The following is a 21,374-nucleotide window of genomic DNA, read 5'->3' on the forward strand; positions in this document are numbered from 1 at the left end:
TCAATAAAATTTCTGACAGCCCAGGCGACTTCCTCAACAGTGTAGATTATTTTCTTCCGATCCGTAATAAAGACTCGGCCCGTTGGCCTCCACAAGCATTTTCACGTATTAACCATTCGCAATGTAATAACACAACGAAACATTTGGTCGTTACGGTGCTACCTGCCGAGAGTATTTGGGCAAAGTTGAAGGTGTGTTGTCTCTTCCTAATGATAATGCTTTCAATAACATCATCTCAGAGCGTCGGCTACGTGCAACGGCCGCCCTTCCATCATCAACGCCTGCACCATCCCCGCGCCAGCCCAGTAAACCGAAACTTTTGAAAGGTGGAGTGTTTGAGTGCCCAAGGGGTGCATTTGTAGGGCGAGGGGCTGGGCCAGTGCCATTATATCTGTAAATAGCTGTAAATAAAGCTGTGCGTACCATATCGAAATTCGGAGTCGGTTTAGAAACAGGCGCGACGCTCTCGCCGAAAATGGAAACACAGCTGTTACCTTCGTCCATCGTTCCAAACGTTAAGATCTGTACATCACAACACAATCAAAATACTTACCTGTAAGATGGGACCCCAGGATAATGTAAGTTGATCGTCCTGGTATTCAATGGCACACGTATGCTGATTTGGTGAGCGATCAGCTTTATTGTTCAGCTGATCGCGCGAGAAAGATAATGGCGGAGAGGGCGAAGGCGAGGAAGGAGTCGAGGACTCCACAGAGAGTGGTGAGACCTCGGCAGCAGGAGGCGAGGACTACGCCGAGAGTGATGAGACGCGGAGGGAGGGAGGCGGGGACTACGGCAGGGGAGGTGGGGACTGTACAGATGGACGAAACGACTGCCGGTGCCACGCCAAGGTGGCACCAAAAGTTGGCGAAGGTGTTTAAGCTACGAGGGGAGACGACCGGCACCATGCCAAGCTGGTGCCAGAAGTTAGCGAGGATGTTGAGAGTGCGAAAGGCGCACTCAGACTGAATGGTAATGTCTCTAGCGAAAACTTATGCATGTGCTGATACGATCCTCTAAGGCTAAAATACTCTGACCATGGTTCCAGCTGGTGAAATAAGGGTCCATATTGTTCTGTCCATCTCGCAAATTGAAACGGGGCACTGCGTGAGGGTTAGATAGAGATCTCATGTATGTCCCATAAGTGTAGCTTGTATGATAACATGCTATACCCACAAGATACCAAAAGAATCCGACTGACCAGTACCAGCAAACAAAGAAGACCGACGAGCAGAAAATGTTCCAAGGTATCTCGACGAGGATTTGAGAGGTGACGAGAGCAGTCCATTTGTACATCCTGCTCTGGCGCTCCTGGACTTCGTAAATTGACCGAATGTCGATGTAGACCGCCTGCATCTGTTGAGAAAGGGGGACACATAAAATCGTGGCTAAGAAAAAGGACTGAGACCGATTAGCCAACAAAGCTACTTCATCAAATGTCGGAAGTCATACAAAGAGTTTGTTTTGTGTACCCTGGAGGGAATCTTTCGTATTGTAGAATGTGAAACCAATCAATAGACCACCGGCGATGTTGAGAATGAGCTTTCCCATCAAGTAGGTTGGATTCCGCCAATATGCTTGGAAGTTGCGCTGTGTAAGAGCAATGGTCTGGTGCTTCCATGAAGTAGCAAACTGTGTGCGTAGTTCTGTCTGAACAACAGGACGAGATCGACCTTCAGTGTGAATGCGTCCAAGCTCATCTTCAAGGGCAGCAGCTTCCGGCGAAAATTGCCAGACATTATGCCAATCAACAGATGTGTTCGCGGTTGCTCCAGCGCCAATGACATCAAGCATATATTCCGCACTGCCATAACTCAATTTCATGAATGTTTGAACCAACAAAGGACTTACGGGTTGGCATCCTTATTACAGGGTGTAGCTCCATTACGCTCAAAATATTTCAACATTGTAGAAGACCTTTCCCCAATTTCACCAAAATAGACGGTTTGGCCGCCCTTGCGAAGGAGGAGAAGTCTGTCAAACAGTTGGAAAAGCTCCCCGGAAGGTTGGTGAATGCTAATCAAGTTCAGATTGTGGACGCTATCAGACATATACAAGACTCACGTGCACAAGATGGCTTGTCCACTATCGGCGAGCTCATGGAGGAATGTTATGATGGCCCAAGCTGATTGAGAATCGAGACCAGATGTAGGTTCATCAAGGAAAAGAAGAAGTTTGGGCTGTTGGCACGTTAAGTTCGAGGATGCAAACCTTCAAAGACGTAAATACCTTCGCGGCCAGTTCAACAGCTATTGTCGTGCACTTTTTATGTTCAACACCCAACGTGCCTACAACTGCATCTGCATAGGCTTCGAGGCCGCACATTTGGACGCACTTGTCAACGCTGAATAATATCAGTCGGAACTGTCAATGGTATGATGTAAAAGAGGACACACTGAGCTCGAATCTCCTCCATAGGGACAAATTCCGATTGTCTAAGATGAGCTGAGGAAAGAATAGCTTCCCTAACAGTGGCTTGGGGCAGATGGGTATCCATCTGTTGACAATATCCCCTGCACTAGTTTTTAGTATTGCCCACCAACTGTTTGACTTTTCCTTACGTTTGTGCTTGGAAATCTGCAGGGAGCAGTTGTCTGTTGATGAAACGATCGCCTAAGACAACACCAACATCGACGCGCTGGGCAAGGACATTGAGCAGAGTAGTCTATCACGGTCTTGTCAGTCTACAGCGAGATTGAGCAGTAAGATGACGCCAACCTTCCCCGCACCCGATTCACCCATGAGGGCGGTGAGCTTTCCAGGTGCGACATAACCAGAGACATCGTCTAATAACTTCCTCTCTGGTCCCCCTGAAATTGGTACGACGTACTGCACATGGTGCCACGTAAAGATATCTGGCGGCGCATGTTTCTTCTTTCCATCGGATACTCTTCTTTGTTGTTTCGTGTCTTCATCAGGTGCTGATGGTCCAGCTTTTTCCTCATCTTCATCAGGTGCTGATGGTCCTGCTTTTTCCGTATCTCTTCGTACATTGGCGGGTCCAACAGATCCTGCGCCTTTTGACTGTTTGAAAAGGGTGATGGCAGAATCAAATGCAGATCCCGTGTTGAATTCGGTTGCGAAGAGCAACAACAGAAGGAAGCCGACACCGAATGCACAGATAACACCGTAATTCTGATAGAAAATAATTTAAGTTGTCATGACTCACATCGGAAAATAAAATTGGGACCTACGCGCCAAAGATCGCTGTACTTGTAATCATAAGATAGGTAGGTAAAGGCGTTACCATCGACAGTTGGCATTCCAGGCTGAGCTCCGACTGTGGTGCAAACCTGATTAGCCAGCGATACATTTTCGTACCCAGGACCTTGAGGGACTAAGGTAGAGCATGTCCCGTTCAAAGTGTGGAATTTGTTCATCATCAATGATTCAAAACCGTACCCAAGAGGCTGAAAAGATGTTTCAGCATGGCACTCAAAAAAAAAATACGACATCCTACATTCAAGTATGTAATCCAGCGCAGGGCGCCCGGGATGCTGAGCCGAGGAATAGTATAACCCGTGTATAGCGAGAAGACTAAAACACCAATGCCAGCTACTGATGTAGCACTAGACTCTTCTTTGAAAGCAGCAGCGACCAGCCTGAAAAATCCTTTCATCGCGGTCGTCATCGTGAATACTATCAAGAAGAATATGCTATCAGAAAGGTATATCAGATCTGTGCCATAGAATTGTAGACAGGAAATCACTGACAAAAACTGCGCTGCTGTCCTCTGAAGGTCGACCAAGAAGTAGAGAAGTACAGAGAAAATGCCCTGGATGATGAACGTAATTGGTATGTCGACGACCGTGTGAGCCAGACTTTCGATGAAAGGATAATACATCGCTGCTTTGTGGTGACGGAGAACTATGAGACGTTGAGCATAGAGAGCGGGTATCTCTGCCATAGCGGACAAGGCGCCAAAAAACAATGCACTGTAGACTGATTAGAAACATCGGGGGCAGAAGAATGCAGAAGGACACACAGAAATAAGATGCCCCTGCGGGAGAAGTAACCAGAAGTGGCGTCAGGGAGGTGATAGAAGACGGTACCCATCATGATAGCTTGGAATATTTGTGCACTTGGAGGCCATCAACATGTTATATCGACAATGAGTATATAATTGGTACGCACACAAGTTGCACCACTTGGGATGCGACATCACCCTTTATTATCTGAACCCGGCGGACCATTACTGCCCTGACTTGCATCGGGATTGATATCATATAAGAGTTACTCTTGGGCGCATGAGGCGCATGCTCCATCACCGCACTAGCTCTGTATGCCTCCCTGCGTTCGGGTTTGCCCACGTGGTGGTCGCGATAATGATCAATCGATTGACGGTTTGCTTGCCCTAGCAGAGATGCGAGGAAGTAAGCTGCCATCTCCTCGGCCGTTCTGGGTATTGGTCCTTTGACATCAGCCTGGAAGATGCAGCTCAGTTGACAGCTTGTTCAATGTCTGAATCGTTAGAGATGATGTTTGGACTCTTTCCACCGAGCTCAAGGGTGACGTTTTTGAGGTTGCTCCTCGCAGCAGCCTCCATGATCTTGCGACCAATAAGGGTTGAGCCAGTGAAGGCGACCTTCTCTATCCTCATATGCGAAGAGATGACATTACCGACAGTGTTTCCGTAACCAGAGATGACGTTGAGCACCCCGGGTGGGAAGCCAGCCTCGTTAATAAGGTAGCACATTCAGATGGCAGTCAGGGATGTGAACTGACGGTTTCAGAATAATGGTGTTACTGCATGCGAGAGCAGGGCCAAGTTTCCATGCCGTCATGAGCACTTGCGAAGCAAAGAGTGAGGGCATGACACTCGAAGCGACTGATGTGTACGCACATGAGAAATTCCATCACACTCAGCCAGGTTGGGGCGAGAGTTCCTTTCTGGCTTCTGACAGACATGAGGAACTCTACGATCAAGACGTAGCCAGGGAAAAGTCTAGTCAAGTCTCCCCGTACGTCTTTCCTACGTTGTGTTTACTCTCAACTGAAATCATCTAGTATTCCGAAACTTGAGGGTAAGATGGAGGATGTATCCACAGATTGCAAGCGCCAAACTGTGGAGGGGAGAGAAGACTATCATGATCAAAAGACGGAAAGCGAGGTCAAGCAAAATCTCACATCCTATTCCCGTACTGTCAGGATTATCGATGGAAACACGTCGAAGTCTGCCATCTTAGACGATGACAGGAGGATAAATGAGAGCGCCGACGGTGTCGCGTTGTCCTTATCCTCCGTCAATCTTGGGTCCAAAGTGTCTCCTTCGTGCGTGATATCATTCAAGTACTTTACCCTCCAATAAACCTCTTTTAGCGAACCGGTGTAGGGATTCATTTCTGGCTGGGTTTGTAGAGACTGTTTTTACCTTACTTTATGTTGGCACTTTTTGTAGCTTACATAAGCAATCAATCTTTTCACCAGTTACCAGTATGAGTCTGAGTGCTCAGCAAGTTTTCAGTATATTTCCTCTCCTCTGAGCCTTAAGCCTAGTCCAGAAACCCTTTAGGGTCGAATAGCAGCTAGGTTCTGCATAGACCCAACATTGTTCAGACTCACCATCTGAATTGTTGTACCTTCACCGGATGTTCCGCAGGACTCGGGGACTGCTGACAACGACCTTCGATATCAGGCTGGGGCTATGAAAAGAGGTCTGTGACTGTCCGAGGCGAATGGAACAGCATGAGGCGGGATAACGTTGTCTCGGACCTCAACCTGTGCCATTGTTTCATTTTGTCCACCAGATAGAAAGTAGAGGATCACTCACCCAGACTAGAGGCAGTGATGAAGTTTCCTTGTCACTATCTGATCTGACATCAGTTGTTTGGGATGCCGATTGGCATTTCAACTTCGATCTGTATTGAGAGCCAGGTCTGCGAGGGAACTCGAGAGAACGGTCAGCGTCAGACGTAACTGGAGGCGATCCCTTCCGATACGCGGAAAAGGTCTGGAAAACATCACGATATGAATGCAACATTTCGAATGATATGATGGAAAAAACTTTGGAACTGCGAGTTGATAAAAACTTAGTTCGTGTTGAACGTTTTAAGGTGCAAAGTAAGTTGAGCTCCGTCACGGTGTAATATCAAACACCAAATCAGACCGTTAGAGATGTTGCATGTCATAGGCTGTTTGTTGCATTACGCCTGACTAGCTCACAGTGAGGCACATTCACTGCAAGAGGTAAAAGATGGACTGCTAGAACGGTAGAAAGACGCTCGGAACTTATGTGGTTATAGAAGTTGGGAACCAGTTGGCTGGAGATTCAACACCTCGTTGTAGAGTGGGTTCAGGGTGAGGTCGTAATCTCCCCTGGTCAAACCTTGATAGAAGGGAGAAAGACGTTCCTAATTTATATCATGAGATCGAGGCAATTCCAAGCAAACACACTATATATACGCACCTGAAACGGGACATCAAAGCACAACGCCTAACAATATTTTGTTTCTGGTGTGAACCTAAGTATCAGTACTTCAGTCACGGTAGGTTGGCAATGTGTTATTCAAGGACTAGTTGATTTGAAAACGTGCCTCGATGAATCCTGGATGAGTACCCCAGCGGTCTATCACGCTCCACTCGATGTCCCCCATCTCGCCTGCCCTACCCCGTCTGAAAAGTTCGTTCAAACTGCTTCCAGTCGTTCTACAGCTGTACTGTGGATACTGGGTAAACGCAATTGCCCTCTTTACACCGTCTGCCTTGATCCTCTGAGCGGTCTCCTGTGTCAGTGGGTTCACATAACGAAACACGACATAAGGTTTGTGCGGAGCAGTTTCTGGGTGCAGCTCGTCCAGTAATTCACACATACCAGCACCTTGCATCTCTGTATACTTGAGAATGGGAGAACCACCGCCAATGTCAGCATACTGCTTCTCGATTTGAGGGGTCCGCCACTTGGCAATGAGAGGAGCTATAACGCGTTGAAAAGGTAACGGAATGAGGTCGCCATCCATGAACAGGTTTTTGAGGAAGTCATAGGTCTCTGGTACCTGTGAGAGAGTGGTATGACATGGTATGAGAGAAATTGAGACAAGATGATATTTCACGTACCGTCAAAGGTCCTCCCATGTTCAACATAACAATGGCTGACGGAGACACCATGCGTTAAGCATGCATGAGAAGAAACGTATCAGATGCATACCTGTAGGACTGGAATTTCGCGTTAACGAATTGAATCATTTGACACAAAGTCTTCTTTGAAGAACCGTTCGGTTTCCATGTTAACACCCATTGCTGCGAACACGACAGAAAAATCGTCTTCGTGTCCATCATGGACGTCTTTGGTGGGACGTTTCACCAGACAGGCTTGACGTATGGTCTGCGCTGCGATCTGCGCATTTCGGTTAGCTCCCTTGAGGGCTTTTTTTAATCATTAGTAGACTTCATATGTACCTCATTGTGCAGTAAACCGACAGCAGAGAACATAGGAATATTTTGTCCACGAGCGATTGAATTCATCGTATCGATAGTCGAAATCCCAGTCTGGATCATTTCCTCGGAATATATGCGCGAGTAAGGATTGATTGGGTATCCTGCTCCACTGTTCAACTAAGAGCCGGCCAAGTCTTCACAAGACCCACGCACCATTAATTCCAAGTAATCCTCAGCAAACACTTTTGGACCCTGATCAATGGGATTTCCAGAACCGTTGAAAATATGGCCAAGCATGTCCTCGGCCACAAGTAACTTCATACTGCTTCCTGTGAATTCGACATGCGTCGCTGAACAATCGCCTTCCTTCCTTGAACTTCCAAAACCTGGCTGCCTCCCTTCGATCCATCGGGTAAGGTTAGCTGTACGATCTCATTGTATGAAGGAAACTACGCAAAAAAGCAAGTATGTAGGTCAGCACAACCCAACCAAAGGTAACGTAAGACCAGAACAAAATCAAAACCAATATCAAAACGCCGCGCACCTTTACATTGTCAAGCATCACAAGCGGGCTGTAGGAACACAGTCAGATCACTCATTGGCTATGGTAGCAACACTCACCCATTGATTGCAGAAACGGTGCGGTAGTCTTGAGGGCTTGTCAATAACTACTCGGCGTCTTGCAATGCTTATGCTTTTGACGCACCAAGGTGTGGTTGGACGCAATATTCCTGCGTCACTGCAGCTGCATTGATTACGGCTAGCTCTCCCTCACTCATGCGAGGGTCTGCAGCCATGATGCACAGGCGAGGCTAGGCATTGGCGGGCGCAGTAGATTGTACGTTCGGATCCAGAGTAAGATTATCTGAACCATCCAGAAACTGGCGGTTAATGAAGAGACCGGTGCTGGAAGAAATTTTCGCTTGGAAAGCGGGTGTGTTGAATTCGTGAGTGAATGCAGAGGGCATGATGACAATGGATGAATGCTTCGCATCAGCGTTTTCGTACGGGTCTTGGTTAGGAGGAATACCTGATGTAGTACACCTTAGCAGGTGTAGGTGGATCTGGCGTGGAATAGAACAGAGGTAGGCTGGTAGTGCTAGTTAGCAAAGTGAGAGAGCTAGAGATGTCAGTGATGGGTGAATACATTATATTGAATTGACGGACGCAGCGAAACAAAGTGCAGGCGATATGTGAAACACGCCTGAACTGGGCATGTCTTCAGCCCCGCATAACCGTAAACCCTCAGTCTCGTGAATTCAAAATCTGGAGCAAACAAGTCTGTTGGAATAATCAACGTCAATCTACTAAAGAGTCAACTTACTATCAAGAAGACCAGTTAGCGCACAGGAAGCGCATGGTGCATAAGCTGTAGGATGCTGTGTTTGACACTCCGGTGTAGAAACAACAATACAATGAGGAACAAGGATGCTCCTAACTGTATCTATAAAATGTTGTGAGGTCGCGCGTTACCTAGTCTGCTATTCTTGAGGAGACAAGTGCGTTCGACCCTAGGGGAAGCGAGTGCTGCGAAGATCTAGAGGTACGCGCTTCAGCGAAGCGTGAGAAAGCGCAAGTGCGCGCAAGGTACGAAGGCGCGGGAACGCGCGCGCGTATTAGCGCGAAGCGCGGGAAAGCGCGCGCGCGTAAGCGGAAATAAAAGAGACTAAGCTTAAGTGATGATATAAAGCAATATAAGAAAAGATAGATGCAAAGTGTAGACCAATAGACTTCTACTATGTACTGCTAAGTAAATAGTGGGTGATAACTAGTAAGTTCAAGGGAAAAGTAAGGTCAGTAATAGTATGTACTGCTGGCGCTTATATAGCGCGCCTAAGCGCGGTCAAGCGGAGCCGAAGCGCTACCGAGTAGGTATGTAAATATATATATGAGTGAGAATGCATGATAAAAATAAAGGTGGAACTATGCTAATAAAGGAAATGGAAATATACGCACTAGGGAGCTTGGTGGACAGTGGATGGATGCTTCTGGATGGCTGGCGCCATAGGGCGCGCAAGCGCGGGAACGCGCGCGCGCGTATACATCGCGAAGCGCAGGAATGGTGCGCGCATGGCGCGCATTGCGCGGGAAAGCTGCGCGTCATATAGGAATCACTGTGGATGGTACACAGAGTGATGCTGCGAGTTGGTGCTGTATACTCCCTAGTGTAAAGCGCCATATCACACTATGAGATGCACGAGTCTCTACATCTCCCAGGGACTTAAATTCTGAGTGTCCCCACTCAGCGCGCGCATGGTGAGGATTTCGAGTGATAGTATGCGCGTGCGATGCATGTACAATGCTTGGGTTGTTGGGCGATGAATACGCGAGTGCAGGAATTATTGCGCGAGGTGCAAAGCGCGGGAAGGCGCAGGTGCGCGTAAGGTGCGAAGGCGTGGGAAGTTGCACGCATGGCGCGCGCGAGGCGCGAGAATGTGCGCGTGCATATGCACTGAAGGCGCAGGAATGAAGCGTAGCATGGTGGATTGTGAGGGTGACTTCTGGTGTGAATAGTGTTCCCTGGGTGTGAGGCGATGATGTGAGAGTGATATGGATGTGGCGCGCATATGGCATAAAGCGCGAGAAAGTGCGCGCGCGCAAGGTGCGAGAAAGCGCGTGAGTGTCGCATGTGTTGTATTGTGCGTATGATGCGAAGTGGTGCGGTCCAAGAGCGATCCAATCCAAGTCCAAACCAAGTCCTGCTAGGCGCACTAAATATTAGGTGGTAAGGTTTGAACAGTGTGAGTAAAACTATATGTGAAAATGCGAAGGAAAAAAATGGTAAACTTTGCGGCTGTCGACATCTACACCTTCCTATGAGCGAGGCGCAGGAAGCGCGCATGTGTGTGCGCGCGAGGCGTATGGGCGCGTGAATATTGCGCGCGTATGTGCGCGTGAGTGTGGGAAGACTGCGCGCATATGTGCGCGTTCTAAGGTAAAAAGGGCATGGTGCCGCGTCATGCGTGCGAAGAGAAAATAATACTATTGAGCTAGGCGGGCACAATCTAAGGTTGTTTTCTTGTTTTTTTGGCGACTCCTATGTGCATATATATCAGTAAGTTATTAGTTCTTTGGATGGCGTTATAATGAGAGAAAATAAAATGAAAGAGCGCTGGACGAAACCCAGGGTAAAACGAATGGTATCCTATGAAACAGCGATGGTATACGTTGTTCTTTGATGCGCAGCTGAGGCGCTTGATCCTCCTCCTTGAGCGCGTGCGAGTGCGCGTAATAGCGCACTTCGCGTCTCTTGCGAGCTAACGCGTTACCCAAGGTAGGGTTGGAATGTGTGAGGCTGGCGCGCTTGGGTGGGCTTGTGACTGGCAGAATGAATTCCTGCACAACGCGCTGCAGGTTGAAGGCGCGCCAATGGAAGGCGCTGCAAGGGGTGTAGGGGCACCCTACAAGCTGATAGGATGCGCGCGATGTGCGCGCCTTGGTGCAATTTCGCGCGAATTTGATTATATTGGCCGAACACGCGAGGAACGGCCACTTCTCTGTAAATGTGTTAGTGAGAAATGTATATAGTGAAGTATTAGGCGCAAATGTTGCGCCAATGGGCTGTAAGGGTGGTATATCAAGGCGCAGTAGGCGCATAGGTGAAGGAGAATAGTGCGCATCAAGGCGCGCAGGAACAAAATTGACATGGTAAGCAAAAGTACGAAGAATGCGAATAAATGTGGAAATTGCAAAGTTAAAGATGATGATAGGGGGGTTAGGCGCATATGTATGTGTCAGGCGCGCGCCTATGTCGCGCCTGGATGGCTGAATGGAATATGTCTTGAGTTGAATGAAAAATTTGTGATTTAAAGGGGGAGAAATGATAGAAATGCGATAGCGTGAAAACTCTGCTAAAATTATGAGTGCGCGAGGCGCGGGAATGCGCGCGCGTATTGTGCGATGCGCGTGATCATGGCGCGTGAACAAGGGGTAGTGCAAGGATGAAATTAAAGTGTTTGGAATGGTCATATAGCTCCTTAAGAGCTTTAAACATGAAAGAGACAAAAAGCGCGAAATGAGATGAGGGTAAATATACAATACCTCTAGGCGCACGCATTGCGCGTCCTCAGGCGCAATATGGTGCGCCTGAGTTGCGCCAGGGTCGCCTGAGACATGCTCTGCTTGGTGGTTAGGTGGTATGATGCATGGATGCTTTACCGGCATGCGATAGTCACTGGAAGCAAAAAGCGCGATGTGTGCGTGATCGTGAGTGACATCTGGAATTTCCAGAGACAAACTCTGGTTGATGCAAGGTGCGACTTGAGCCTCTGATGCGATAGGAGGCTCCTCTATAGGCGCGCTAAGGCGCAATTGATGTTTAGGGTCATCCCTGACCTCTAATGATGCGAGTGGTGATAGCGGTGATGGCGATGGTGCGATTGGCGAGGTTTCTTCCGTAAGCGATGCAATAGCGAGGGGCGAGCATGTTTCTAGTGGTGCGTTAGTGTGCAATGGATGTTTAGAGTCATCCCTGACTTCTGGTGATTCGATAGCGGTAGGCGCGTGCGATGCGATAGCGATAGGCGCGCGCGATTCGAGCGATGGCGCGTTAGTGTGCAATGAATGTTTAGAGTCATCCCTGACTACTAATGATGCGATTGATGGTGATGATGATGCGGATTGTGAAGGAGATGGTGCTGATGAGGATGATGGTGAAGAGGCGCCTGCAGTGCACATCTGGTTGCGCTTCGCGAGCGCGCGCTCGAGTTCGTGATCTAGAGTGATACAGTCTGGTATAGTTTTGCATGCTGGCATAGTTGATGGTGGAGGTGTGTGTGAATTGCGCGAAGGCGCGGGAAAGGCGCGCGCGCGAGGCGCAAGAATAGGAACTGGTGGCCTTTTGTCAAGTGCAACTTCTGAGGGTGCGCAATAGAAGAGTCCTGCTGTCGCATTAGTACTGGTGGTCGTATCCTGGGTTGCGTGGCTCGCGTGATAGCGATCTTGGCACTTAGCCACTGGTGCGCTAACTGGCGTGTTTGGCGCTATAGTGGGCGCGCTAATTGGTGCGCTTACTGGTGCGCTTGGCGCGGGAAAAGTGCGCGCAGGTAATAGGAACTGCGCAGCTGCGAAGACGTCCATGAATGGGAATGGGTCGTATGGGTGGTGGTCAGGGAACTTGATCATAAGGCGCAAGCGGATTTGCGCCTGAGCATCGCTAGGGATTCCTTCCATGAATAAGCGGTCGCGTTCGGCCTTTCCAATACGGTCTTCGTCCATGAGTGGCTGCATAATCTTCCTGAATGCGCGCAGGTAACTGCTTAGTTCTGTGCAAGAGGGCATTGGTTTGTTAGCGTATTCGCGCGCGATGGCGCGCAAGTCCGCGAGCGCGTAGCGTCTTTTACCATCCCATCCAGGATACATTACCTTCACCTCATCTAAAAAGGCGCTGTAATTATCTACTGCCGCTTCTGGCATGCCTCCCCATAGTTCTCGATCATCGCGCGCAAGGTAGCGGATGATACCTTTGATGCGGTCGAGTCCTTGGAGTCCTGCTTCATCAGCAAGCTGCTCATATGCGTCAATGAATTCAGCGAGGTTGTCTGTAGTGCCGTCGAATTTGGGCGCGTTTGCTGTGCCGCGGATGGGCATTCTATAAGGCATTGCAGTGTGAAAGAGCACAGGCGCGCGCGAGGCGTATAGGGGTGGGAAAGCGCGCGCGCAAGGCGCGAGAATGCGTGACTAGAAATTGGTTAGCTTTTGAATATGCAAAGAGATTGACCTTTATGCGTTAAATAGTGTGAAGTGCGAGAAAGGTGCGCGCGCGAGGCGCACAGGCGTGGGAATATTGCGCGCGCGCAAGGTGCAAGAATGCGTGACTAGAAAATGATTAGCTTTCGAAATGCAAAGATATTGACCTGTATGCGCGAAATGCGCGGAACTAGATCTTGCTGACTGCTCCCCTCGCGGTGGGCTCCAGTTGTAGAAACAACAATACAATGAGGAACAAGGATGCTCCTAACTGTATCTATAAAATGTTGTGAGGTCGCGCGTTACCTAGTCTGCTATTCTTGAGGAGACAAGTGCGTTCGACCCTAGGGGAAGCGAGTGCTGCGAAGATCTAGAGGTACGCGCTTCAGCGAAGCGTGAGAAAGCGCAAGTGCGCGCAAGGTACGAAGGCGCGGGAACGCGCGCGCGTATTAGCGCGAAGCGCGGGAAAGCGCGCGCGCGTAAGCGGAAATAAAAGAGACTAAGCTTAAGTGATGATATAAAGCAATATAAGAAAAGATAGATGCAAAGTGTAGACCAATAGACTTCTACTATGTACTGCTAAGTAAATAGTGGGTGATAACTAGTAAGTTCAAGGGAAAAGTAAGGTCAGTAATAGTATGTACTGCTGGCGCTTATATAGCGCGCCTAAGCGCGGTCAAGCGGAGCCGAAGCGCTACCGAGTAGGTATGTAAATATATATATGAGTGAGAATGCATGATAAAAATAAAGGTGGAACTATGCTAATAAAGGAAATGGAAATATACGCACTAGGGAGCTTGGTGGACAGTGGATGGATGCTTCTGGATGGCTGGCGCCATAGGGCGCGCAAGCGCGGGAACGCGCGCGCGCGTATACATCGCGAAGCGCAGGAATGGTGCGCGCATGGCGCGCATTGCGCGGGAAAGCTGCGCGTCATATAGGAATCACTGTGGATGGTACACAGAGTGATGCTGCGAGTTGGTGCTGTATACTCCCTAGTGTAAAGCGCCATATCACACTATGAGATGCACGAGTCTCTACACCGGGAATATCGGACGCCAAAGGCTGGTGTTGGCTACCACCTAGGGAATCCTGCGAATAGGAATTATTGTGGTCATAGGTAGCCACGTCAGCGGCAGCCTGAGAAGTATACCCTAGCTGTAATTCGTTGTATTGGGAGTCAAAACTTGGATGGCTGCTGGCTGCTCCCACGCGGTCCTGCCAGTGGGGGTCAGAATAACCTGAGCGCTCGCCACCGCCTGAGGCTGTGGTCGCATTGTGCGCTGGCAAGATTTCAGACGCCAGCCTGAATCCAGGCGTAAGCTGAATGTTGGTATTCAACGGCAGCGATGACTCAGGCGGTTGCAAGTCCCTCAGTCTCGTGAATTCAAAATCTGGAGCGAACAAGTCTGTTGTAATAATCAACGTCAATCTACTAAAGAGTCAACTTACTATCAAGAAGACCAGTTAGTGCACAGGAAGCGCATGGTGCATCTGTAGAATCGAGCGTCAGAGTAGTCGATGCTAAGGTATCCAGTTGCATGTTTGTTCTTTAGCACATGTAGACGAGCAAAAGCTTGGGTAAAGTGACGCATGATGCTAAAACTGCCGCCGTTAGCGATCATAATCAATAACAAGACCACAGACATTTACCTCTGATCACAAGCTTGTAGAGAATGGGAAGAACAGGTGCATCATGGGTGAATACGGTGCATCAATTTGACGGATGCTAGACGGTGTGGAAACTTTGTGTAGACAGGATGGGAAAAAACGCTGAAACTGGGATAACTTCAGCCCCGTGCAAGAGGCAGAGACTTAGCCTCGTGAGTTCGAGATCTGGAGGGATCAAGTCTATAATCGGCACGAGCCTCAAGTTGGATATTAAATGAGCTCACCTGGCCTACTTGCATACTGGTATTGGTATTTGATACATACCATGGTTTACTCAGAGTCAATCTTTTTGTGCCAAATACCTGCAGCACAACAGTTTACCAATGAGTCCTTGAAATTTTAGTGATTGCTATTGTAATTGAGTATAGTACTGCCATTGTACTTCAACACTGTAAATTAACAGATCAAATTGCTTCGTGATGAAGTACTACACATGAACAAGTTGTACAGCTTACTTTAGAAGAGATTGATACTCCAACAGCGAAGTGAATATCTCAGATAAACATATCTTATTCAACAAATCTGACCCAAATGTCGAGGGCTAACTCGACAGAAAGTAATATCCGCACTTGAGTCCAGTTGGGCCGATTCTTGATGAGGAACCTTATCTGATAGCTAGTGAGCTCGTCCCCGATGGGTAAGCTCGCAGTAGTACTTACCACCAGTAGAATTGCGAGTGGGGTTATTGTTGATATGATTTCCAGGACTGCTTCACAGTCTATGACCTGCTGAAGCTTCAAAGATGATCCTTGGTAAACAATGATATGTATTCCGTTGTCATCCTCTCCTTGAAGTAATCTGCGCAGCATTTGCGGATGAAAAAGCAGGCAAATTCAGCAGAGGAAATTTTTGTAGCCCTAGGCAGGTAAATCAATTGCAAAGTCTATCAAAACACAATGAGGAGCTTACACACTGCCCAAAAACACATAATGGTGCGATGAGCTTCACTTGCTGTTATAGAGGAATGACTCATGAAAACAAACAACAGATTGTCACACAGTATGCAAAAGTCACGTGACATCCGCATCTGGTCATCAATGTATCATCTCTAGGTGACTTGAGCGTAAATGGTTAAAAATACAGATGTTCATCTGTCTTGCCCATTCCATGCATATGATATGACTATTCTAACTACAGAATCAGAGAAAAACAAAATGCGATATGGATCAGAATGCCTGGTACCTGCTCCTACTTCTAGTAGAAGGCTTTAGTAGACAGGGAGTGACAACAATACAGAACAAATGGTATGTAAAAGTTCGCGAAACAGTATCTCCTCATCACCTGACAACGAAAACATCCGAGTTTTCAACTCGGTATGATACTTTTCATTTGCCAGTGTGTAAAGTTCTGCCTCTTTGAACCAGCCGTTGACTGAGTATCTGCTCACCACCCAGCGAGCAATCATTCCTGCCAGGGCGATGACATTTATGAGGCGTGATTCCCAGTCAGGAGAATCGAATTCTATGTGACGACGGAATTGCTGATTAACAAGCATGTATTCCACCATCCCGATAATGCCAGGGTGCGCGAATGGGACACGAAACCACTTGAGTTGCCCATTTTGCATCCGCTGCAGCGAAAAATCAAATGTGAGCAGATGCTTGTGAATTCACATACTTACCTGGACGAATGTGTCTAGGAATTCATTGGTCAACAACAAAAGGGTCGCATAAGCTTGTCGCGATGGCGTGATATCAGTCGCTGCCTTGGACATGTCGAAGGATAGACCGAATGCTCCTGCCACAAATCCCTCAGCATAGTCCCGGGAGTTCGAGTGGAGCCTTTTGACGGTGCGCTTGAGTTGCGAAAGAGTGTTGAGCCCTTCTCTCCTCTTTATCCACTGCCCAAGTTCCCTCTCTGTTTTATCGATGAGTCATGAAATGAACACGAATGAAAATACATACTGTTCTCATCGTGCGCAGCAGCCGCACATTCAAGCGCTGACTGAGCCCACTCGTTAATGTTCTCCATAGACGGAAAAAGAGAGTTTTGGAATAGACTTGTTGTCATGCGTATTGATGCACCTTTCTTCACATCGTCGAGTGTTGACGACAATATCAAGATTGATCGACTGGATTGCGGTGGTATGGAAGGAGGGGGCGCCTTATATGGGGATCCGTGTGCGATCCTTTGGATTATGTTTCTAGTCCGGCCCAACCTATTGAACAAACTTTCAGGTTGGGATGCATGTGCGACACCCTGGTTTGCGTTCCTAGTCCAACCTAACCTATCGGACATACTTTTAGTTTGAAGATCAGTGGGACGGCAACCTTCGTCGTTAGGGATGTGGGCGCCCAAACCCGACAAAGTCGACTGAGTTTGAGCCGCTTGAATCTGAATAGGATCGGAAGACGTCGAATTTAGGGAGGTTTGTGACGGAGCTGATTCGTGCAGGACATTCTGGCATGCATTAGAAGAGCTGTGGTGGAGGTGACTGCTGATAGCTCGATAGAATCTGCCTTCTGTAGCAAACTGTTGCACAGGTTGTAAGCTCATATTGCGGCTGCTACTGGCTTGTTCCTGCAGGTAGGGGTTGTAATCGTTGTGGGAAGCTATATTGGGCAGAGGCGTAACAGAAAACTGATACTGGCCAGCTGCAGGCTCCTGCAAGCTTAAACCTTGGTACATATAGGGCGTAATGGGCGCAGCCATTCCAGGAGCAAGAGGCAGGTGTTGGCTACCATCCGAGTCTACAGCAGGCTGCGAGCTGGAACTCTGATATGTAGTATAGGACGTAATAAGGGTGGGTATTCCAGAAACCGGAGGCGGGTGCTGGCTCCCACCTGCAGTGGGATCCTGCGAGTGGGGCAACTGGAAGCTGTAGGATGCTGTGTTTGACACTCCGGGAATATCGGACGCCAAAGGCTGGTGTTGGCTACCACCTAGGGAATCCTGTGAATAGGAATTATTGTGGTCATAGGTAGCCACGTCAGCGGCAGCCTGAGAAGTATACCCTAGCTGTAATTCGTTGTATTGGGAGTCAAAACTTGAATGGCTGCTGGCTGCTCCCACGCGGTCCTGCCAGTGGGGGTCAGAATAACCTGAGCGCTCACCACCGCCTGAGGCTGTGGTCACATTGTGTGCTGGCAAGATTTCAGACGCCAGCCTGAATCCAGGCGTAGACTGAATGTTGGTATTCAATGGCAGCGATGACTCAGGCGGTTGCAAGTGACTTGGTGACTCGAAGTCACCGTGACTGTGTCCTGGATAGGGCCACTGGCCACCGTTTTGCTCCCAATGAGCCATTCCAAGAAAATGACCTGGTGAACAACAGGCTCCTGAATCATGCAGCACTCGGTCAATGACAGCAGCTGCATGATTTACTTGGAAGTGCTTACCTTTTTCGTGTTGTTAGTACTCCGTTGAGTCAAGTTGGCCTAGTAGGAGGCTGTCGCGGCGACTCGATGACGGTCACCGAATTAAAGAAAAGAAAGTATAGAAACAACCCAGCCGCAAACTCGAGTCATGCTAACAAATATGATCTTATCGCTACTAATCCGAACTGGTGCTTTACTAGATGCTTACTCGTACAAATCTGCTTGCACTTACCTTGAGGCTGGCCCCTGAACAGTCACTCAATGGCCCATTGAGTCGATAGAGTGGTACAGCTAAATCTAATTCATTTGAGATGTGACCTAAAAGGTGCGCATCGTTAATTCCCGCCATGACTCTTAGCAAAGAGAAACAGACCTAGTTCGACTCATCTGGTTCAGAGTGAAGTTCTATCTAGTCACGGTAAGATTGGTTCACCTCGACTAGTAAGCCGAGCTAGGTAAAATTAAACAGCCGCGATCTAGCGTAAGAGAACCATGATGCTTACCTCTGAGAGGTTTGTGGTCACTGGTCAGGCTCCGATTCTATTAAAGACCGTTTCTGATGCCAACGCTGAAGATCAACAGATGCCGACGGTCAAAACAGGTTTCGATGACTTTAAATGAAATGTGTCAGACTCAGATCTGTTCTGGAGAAGCCACATTTAGTGTAGCTCAGCTGGACGGTGTTTGTAAACACGAGTGTTCACACTGTGAACTCACCGTAAGCATCAAACTTTCTTCTGACAAGCGAAGAATCAAGATTGTGGGTCTTTTGCTGATTTGAGCGTCCGGTAGTAGTATGGTTCAAGTTCACGTGATTGAGGGTTCCATACCTTCTCAACATGTGGGAGCCGAAGTGCTTCGTGGGTGCCACGACTCTGCGGCTCTCTGCGGGACTTCTTGAAAATAAACTACCAAATGCGACCGTTAAAAATAGGTTTCGATCCGAATCCCATCTGATGGGCCCGGCAGTAATACCAGTGCTTAATAGATGGGCCTCAAGTAGATTGATCGAGGGTTAAAAATTTTCCAGGAGGTACGATCAGCGGGAACGATGATACAACTCACACCAGGGCATTCGTTAGTAACTCCAGAGATACAATAGGGACACTGAGCATTAGACTTCGAATCTAACTAAGTATTGTCTACACAGTTGAATTTCTCTCAATGAACAAAAATGGACACAAAAAGTTGATAAACATGTAATAATCATACCTGATACGCGCATGAGTTATTGATTCAATGCAACATCACTGGCAATGCGAAATTCATAACTCATGCACTCCACACAGGATCATAGATTACAAGAATTCAATGATTGTCGGTACTACAATGAGGACAAAAGAGCCATGTGGTGCCCCGCGCCACGATCTCTGCAACATATGAGTTCAAAGGGAGAAATGTCCGTAGAAAGAAAAGAATTTCATTCAACCAGAAAAATCATGTACAACATTGTGCTGTCGAATCCGTCAGCACCTGCTGCATAAAATTAGCACAAGCTCAACTACATATATGCACACTTACGTCAGTCATCGGACTCGTTGGAATCTCTTGAGGTTCCACACATAGAGCCAAAACTACCGCCAAGATTGTCTTCGTCCGAACTTGTGGCACTGGCATCCGAGTCCATGAGTTGTACTGCTTGCAATTGTCATTCAGCAAATGATATCGCGGGCACATGGAAGTACGCACATATCTCACTCTCGGTGTGATCCAGCTCTTTGTCAGCTATATTGAACTGATCCAACTCAACCTGGTATGCGGCAACACTACAGTTTTCACGATTGTCGAGTTCACTGGCTGTACAGTTAACCAGCATCTCAATCGAGGTTTCGAACGGTTCCGAGAGGGCATTGACGTATGTTTTAGCTTCGTGCTCAAGAGTCAAGAACATGAACTTTTTGTGTTGTACAATTGCGTCGATTTGCAAAGCTGCTGCCACAGCACGCGCATGTCTCCATTCAACATTAGCTCCGATAGCGACTGCAGCTTGAGCACGGGCCTCGGGAGACAGGCTCTTTACTCTGCGTGCCAGTCTAGCTTTGTCCTGGAACGACTGTCAAGTAATATTCAACATCATTACAAACATAGACCCACATACCCTTGGATTGTCCAACGAAGTCGTAGAACCATTGCATCCCGGACACTCCTCACCACAGAGGCGTTCTATGACATTAGGATTAGTTCTCTTATAGGTCTCGGGTCTTTCTTTTGCGCCCTTGACATAATGAGCCAGATCGCGAAGTATGGGGGGAGGGGTTATGGGAGCGATTACATCATCATCTGAGGAATCATAGGTAATGTCAGATGAAGGTGGCGAGCTTGGACATTTGTAGCATTTGCCCAGTGAAAGATGACGACTTGAAGTCCTAGACTGAATGGGGGCGCTATCTGAACCCTTCTCGAGTTTCCTCTGAACACGACCAGTGGCACGTCCCTTCCTGCTTGGATGGTCAGGATTAGGCCCTCTGATAGGGCTGCCGGTGGGAGGAGAGGTAAGACTTGAAGTGTGCATGTGTGAAGTTCAACTTTAGTTGACGGATTCAATAATACAACAAGAGGAGGGGGCTGAGTTTCAAAGCAAACCAACCAGATGCTAGCTACTTATATTAAATACCCATGATTTGTACAAGTCCGTGAACGTTTCAAAAAGGGAGAAGTGTCATCCTACTGCCAGTACTCCTACTAGTAATCATCGAGTCAGACTGGCCCGGATCTACCATTACAAATTTATACACAGCCAACTTTACTCGAGTCACTAGGCTACTAGAGTACCATGACTAGTACATTCCAGGCCAAATCTTGAGATGTGGATTGGAGTCACAACAAGTTGTTACAACCCTTCTGAGTCCGTCCGCCGGGCTGCGCAGCTTAGCAAGCTTCAGCGCCGCAGCGCTCAGCCCCGAGTTTGAAATTTGAGCAGGAGAAGAATCTAAGTGCTTCTGGAAGAACTCTCTGAGATCCCACGGTAAGGCTTCCCTACAATTCACTGCCCAAAAATCTGAGGCCCGAAAAGGTATGATCAATTCATAACCCAAAGGAACCAACCAAATGTGACACTGGACTGGTTTCAAACATTGTGTTTCAAGCGGAAGTAAACTCGCGTGTTCAATGCACCCGATTAATTGATTGGCAAATCGTCGTTCAATGTTCAACATCTGAACTGTAAGTTTAAGGATTCATCGAACGTGGCTGTCTTCCCTGAAGGTCTGATTTGAAGTTAGTTCTCGCTGGCTACCTCAGTAGCTCTACTTTAACTCAGAAAGCCTTGCTCAGGTTCAACGCCGGTGCCTGGTTCATGCAAATCCCAGACATTCAAGTTCTCTG

The 21,374-nt window shown here is 48.0% G+C and overlaps 5 protein-coding genes across 5 annotated transcripts; 1 reads left to right on the forward strand and 4 right to left on the reverse strand.

Annotated features, from left to right (window-relative positions):
* Nucleotides 1-1,188: 1,188 nt before the first annotated feature.
* On the reverse strand, nt 1,189-4,406 carry F5891DRAFT_1235421 (ABC-2 type transporter-domain-containing protein; the record flags this gene model as incomplete). The annotated part of the gene is made up of 13 exons (XM_041369630.1): nt 1,189-1,401; nt 1,453-1,804; nt 1,852-2,016; nt 2,065-2,180; nt 2,230-2,344; nt 2,397-2,513; nt 2,562-2,665; nt 2,719-3,135; nt 3,195-3,410; nt 3,461-3,656; nt 3,714-3,935; nt 3,986-4,081; nt 4,135-4,406. Coding segments are annotated over 13 exons (2,601 nt in total), but the record flags the coding sequence as incomplete, so codon positions are not given.
* A 25-nt stretch (nt 4,407-4,431) lies between these two features.
* F5891DRAFT_1235423 (uncharacterized protein) lies at nt 4,432-5,332 on the forward strand (the record flags this gene model as incomplete). Its single annotated transcript, XM_041369631.1, has 3 exons — nt 4,432-4,961; nt 5,008-5,271; nt 5,320-5,332. The coding sequence occupies exons 1-3, from the start codon at nt 4,738-4,740 to the stop codon at nt 5,330-5,332; spliced, it is 501 nt and encodes a 166-aa protein (XP_041224609.1). The 5' UTR covers nt 4,432-4,737.
* Nucleotides 5,333-6,512: 1,180 nt separating this feature from the next.
* Nucleotides 6,513-7,104, reverse strand: F5891DRAFT_954758 (uncharacterized protein; the record flags this gene model as incomplete). The annotated part of the gene is made up of 2 exons (XM_041375278.1): nt 6,513-6,992; nt 7,054-7,104. The coding sequence occupies 2 exons, from the start codon at nt 7,102-7,104 to the stop codon at nt 6,513-6,515; spliced, it is 531 nt and encodes a 176-aa protein (XP_041224610.1).
* Nucleotides 7,105-7,165: 61 nt separating this feature from the next.
* F5891DRAFT_954627 (P-loop containing nucleoside triphosphate hydrolase protein) lies at nt 7,166-7,671 on the reverse strand (the record flags this gene model as incomplete). The annotated part of the gene is made up of 3 exons (XM_041375270.1): nt 7,166-7,333; nt 7,396-7,538; nt 7,584-7,671. The coding sequence occupies 3 exons, from the start codon at nt 7,669-7,671 to the stop codon at nt 7,166-7,168; spliced, it is 399 nt and encodes a 132-aa protein (XP_041224611.1).
* An 8,149-nt stretch (nt 7,672-15,820) lies between these two features.
* Nucleotides 15,821-20,562, reverse strand: F5891DRAFT_981432 (uncharacterized protein; the record flags this gene model as incomplete). The annotated part of the gene is made up of 14 exons (XM_041377099.1): nt 15,821-15,864; nt 16,015-16,303; nt 16,355-16,590; nt 16,638-17,856; nt 17,925-17,993; nt 18,072-18,110; nt 18,283-18,347; nt 18,554-18,590; nt 18,768-18,822; nt 18,881-19,003; nt 19,116-19,177; nt 19,572-19,660; nt 19,740-20,103; nt 20,149-20,562. The coding sequence occupies 14 exons, from the start codon at nt 20,560-20,562 to the stop codon at nt 15,821-15,823; spliced, it is 3,105 nt and encodes a 1,034-aa protein (XP_041224612.1).
* Nucleotides 20,563-21,374: the final 812 nt, after the last annotated feature.

Source organism: Suillus fuscotomentosus (genome assembly GCF_016647785.1).
Source record: "Suillus fuscotomentosus strain FC203 chromosome Unknown F5891scaffold_35, whole genome shotgun sequence".
Lineage (NCBI taxonomy): Eukaryota > Fungi > Basidiomycota > Agaricomycetes > Boletales > Suillaceae > Suillus > Suillus fuscotomentosus.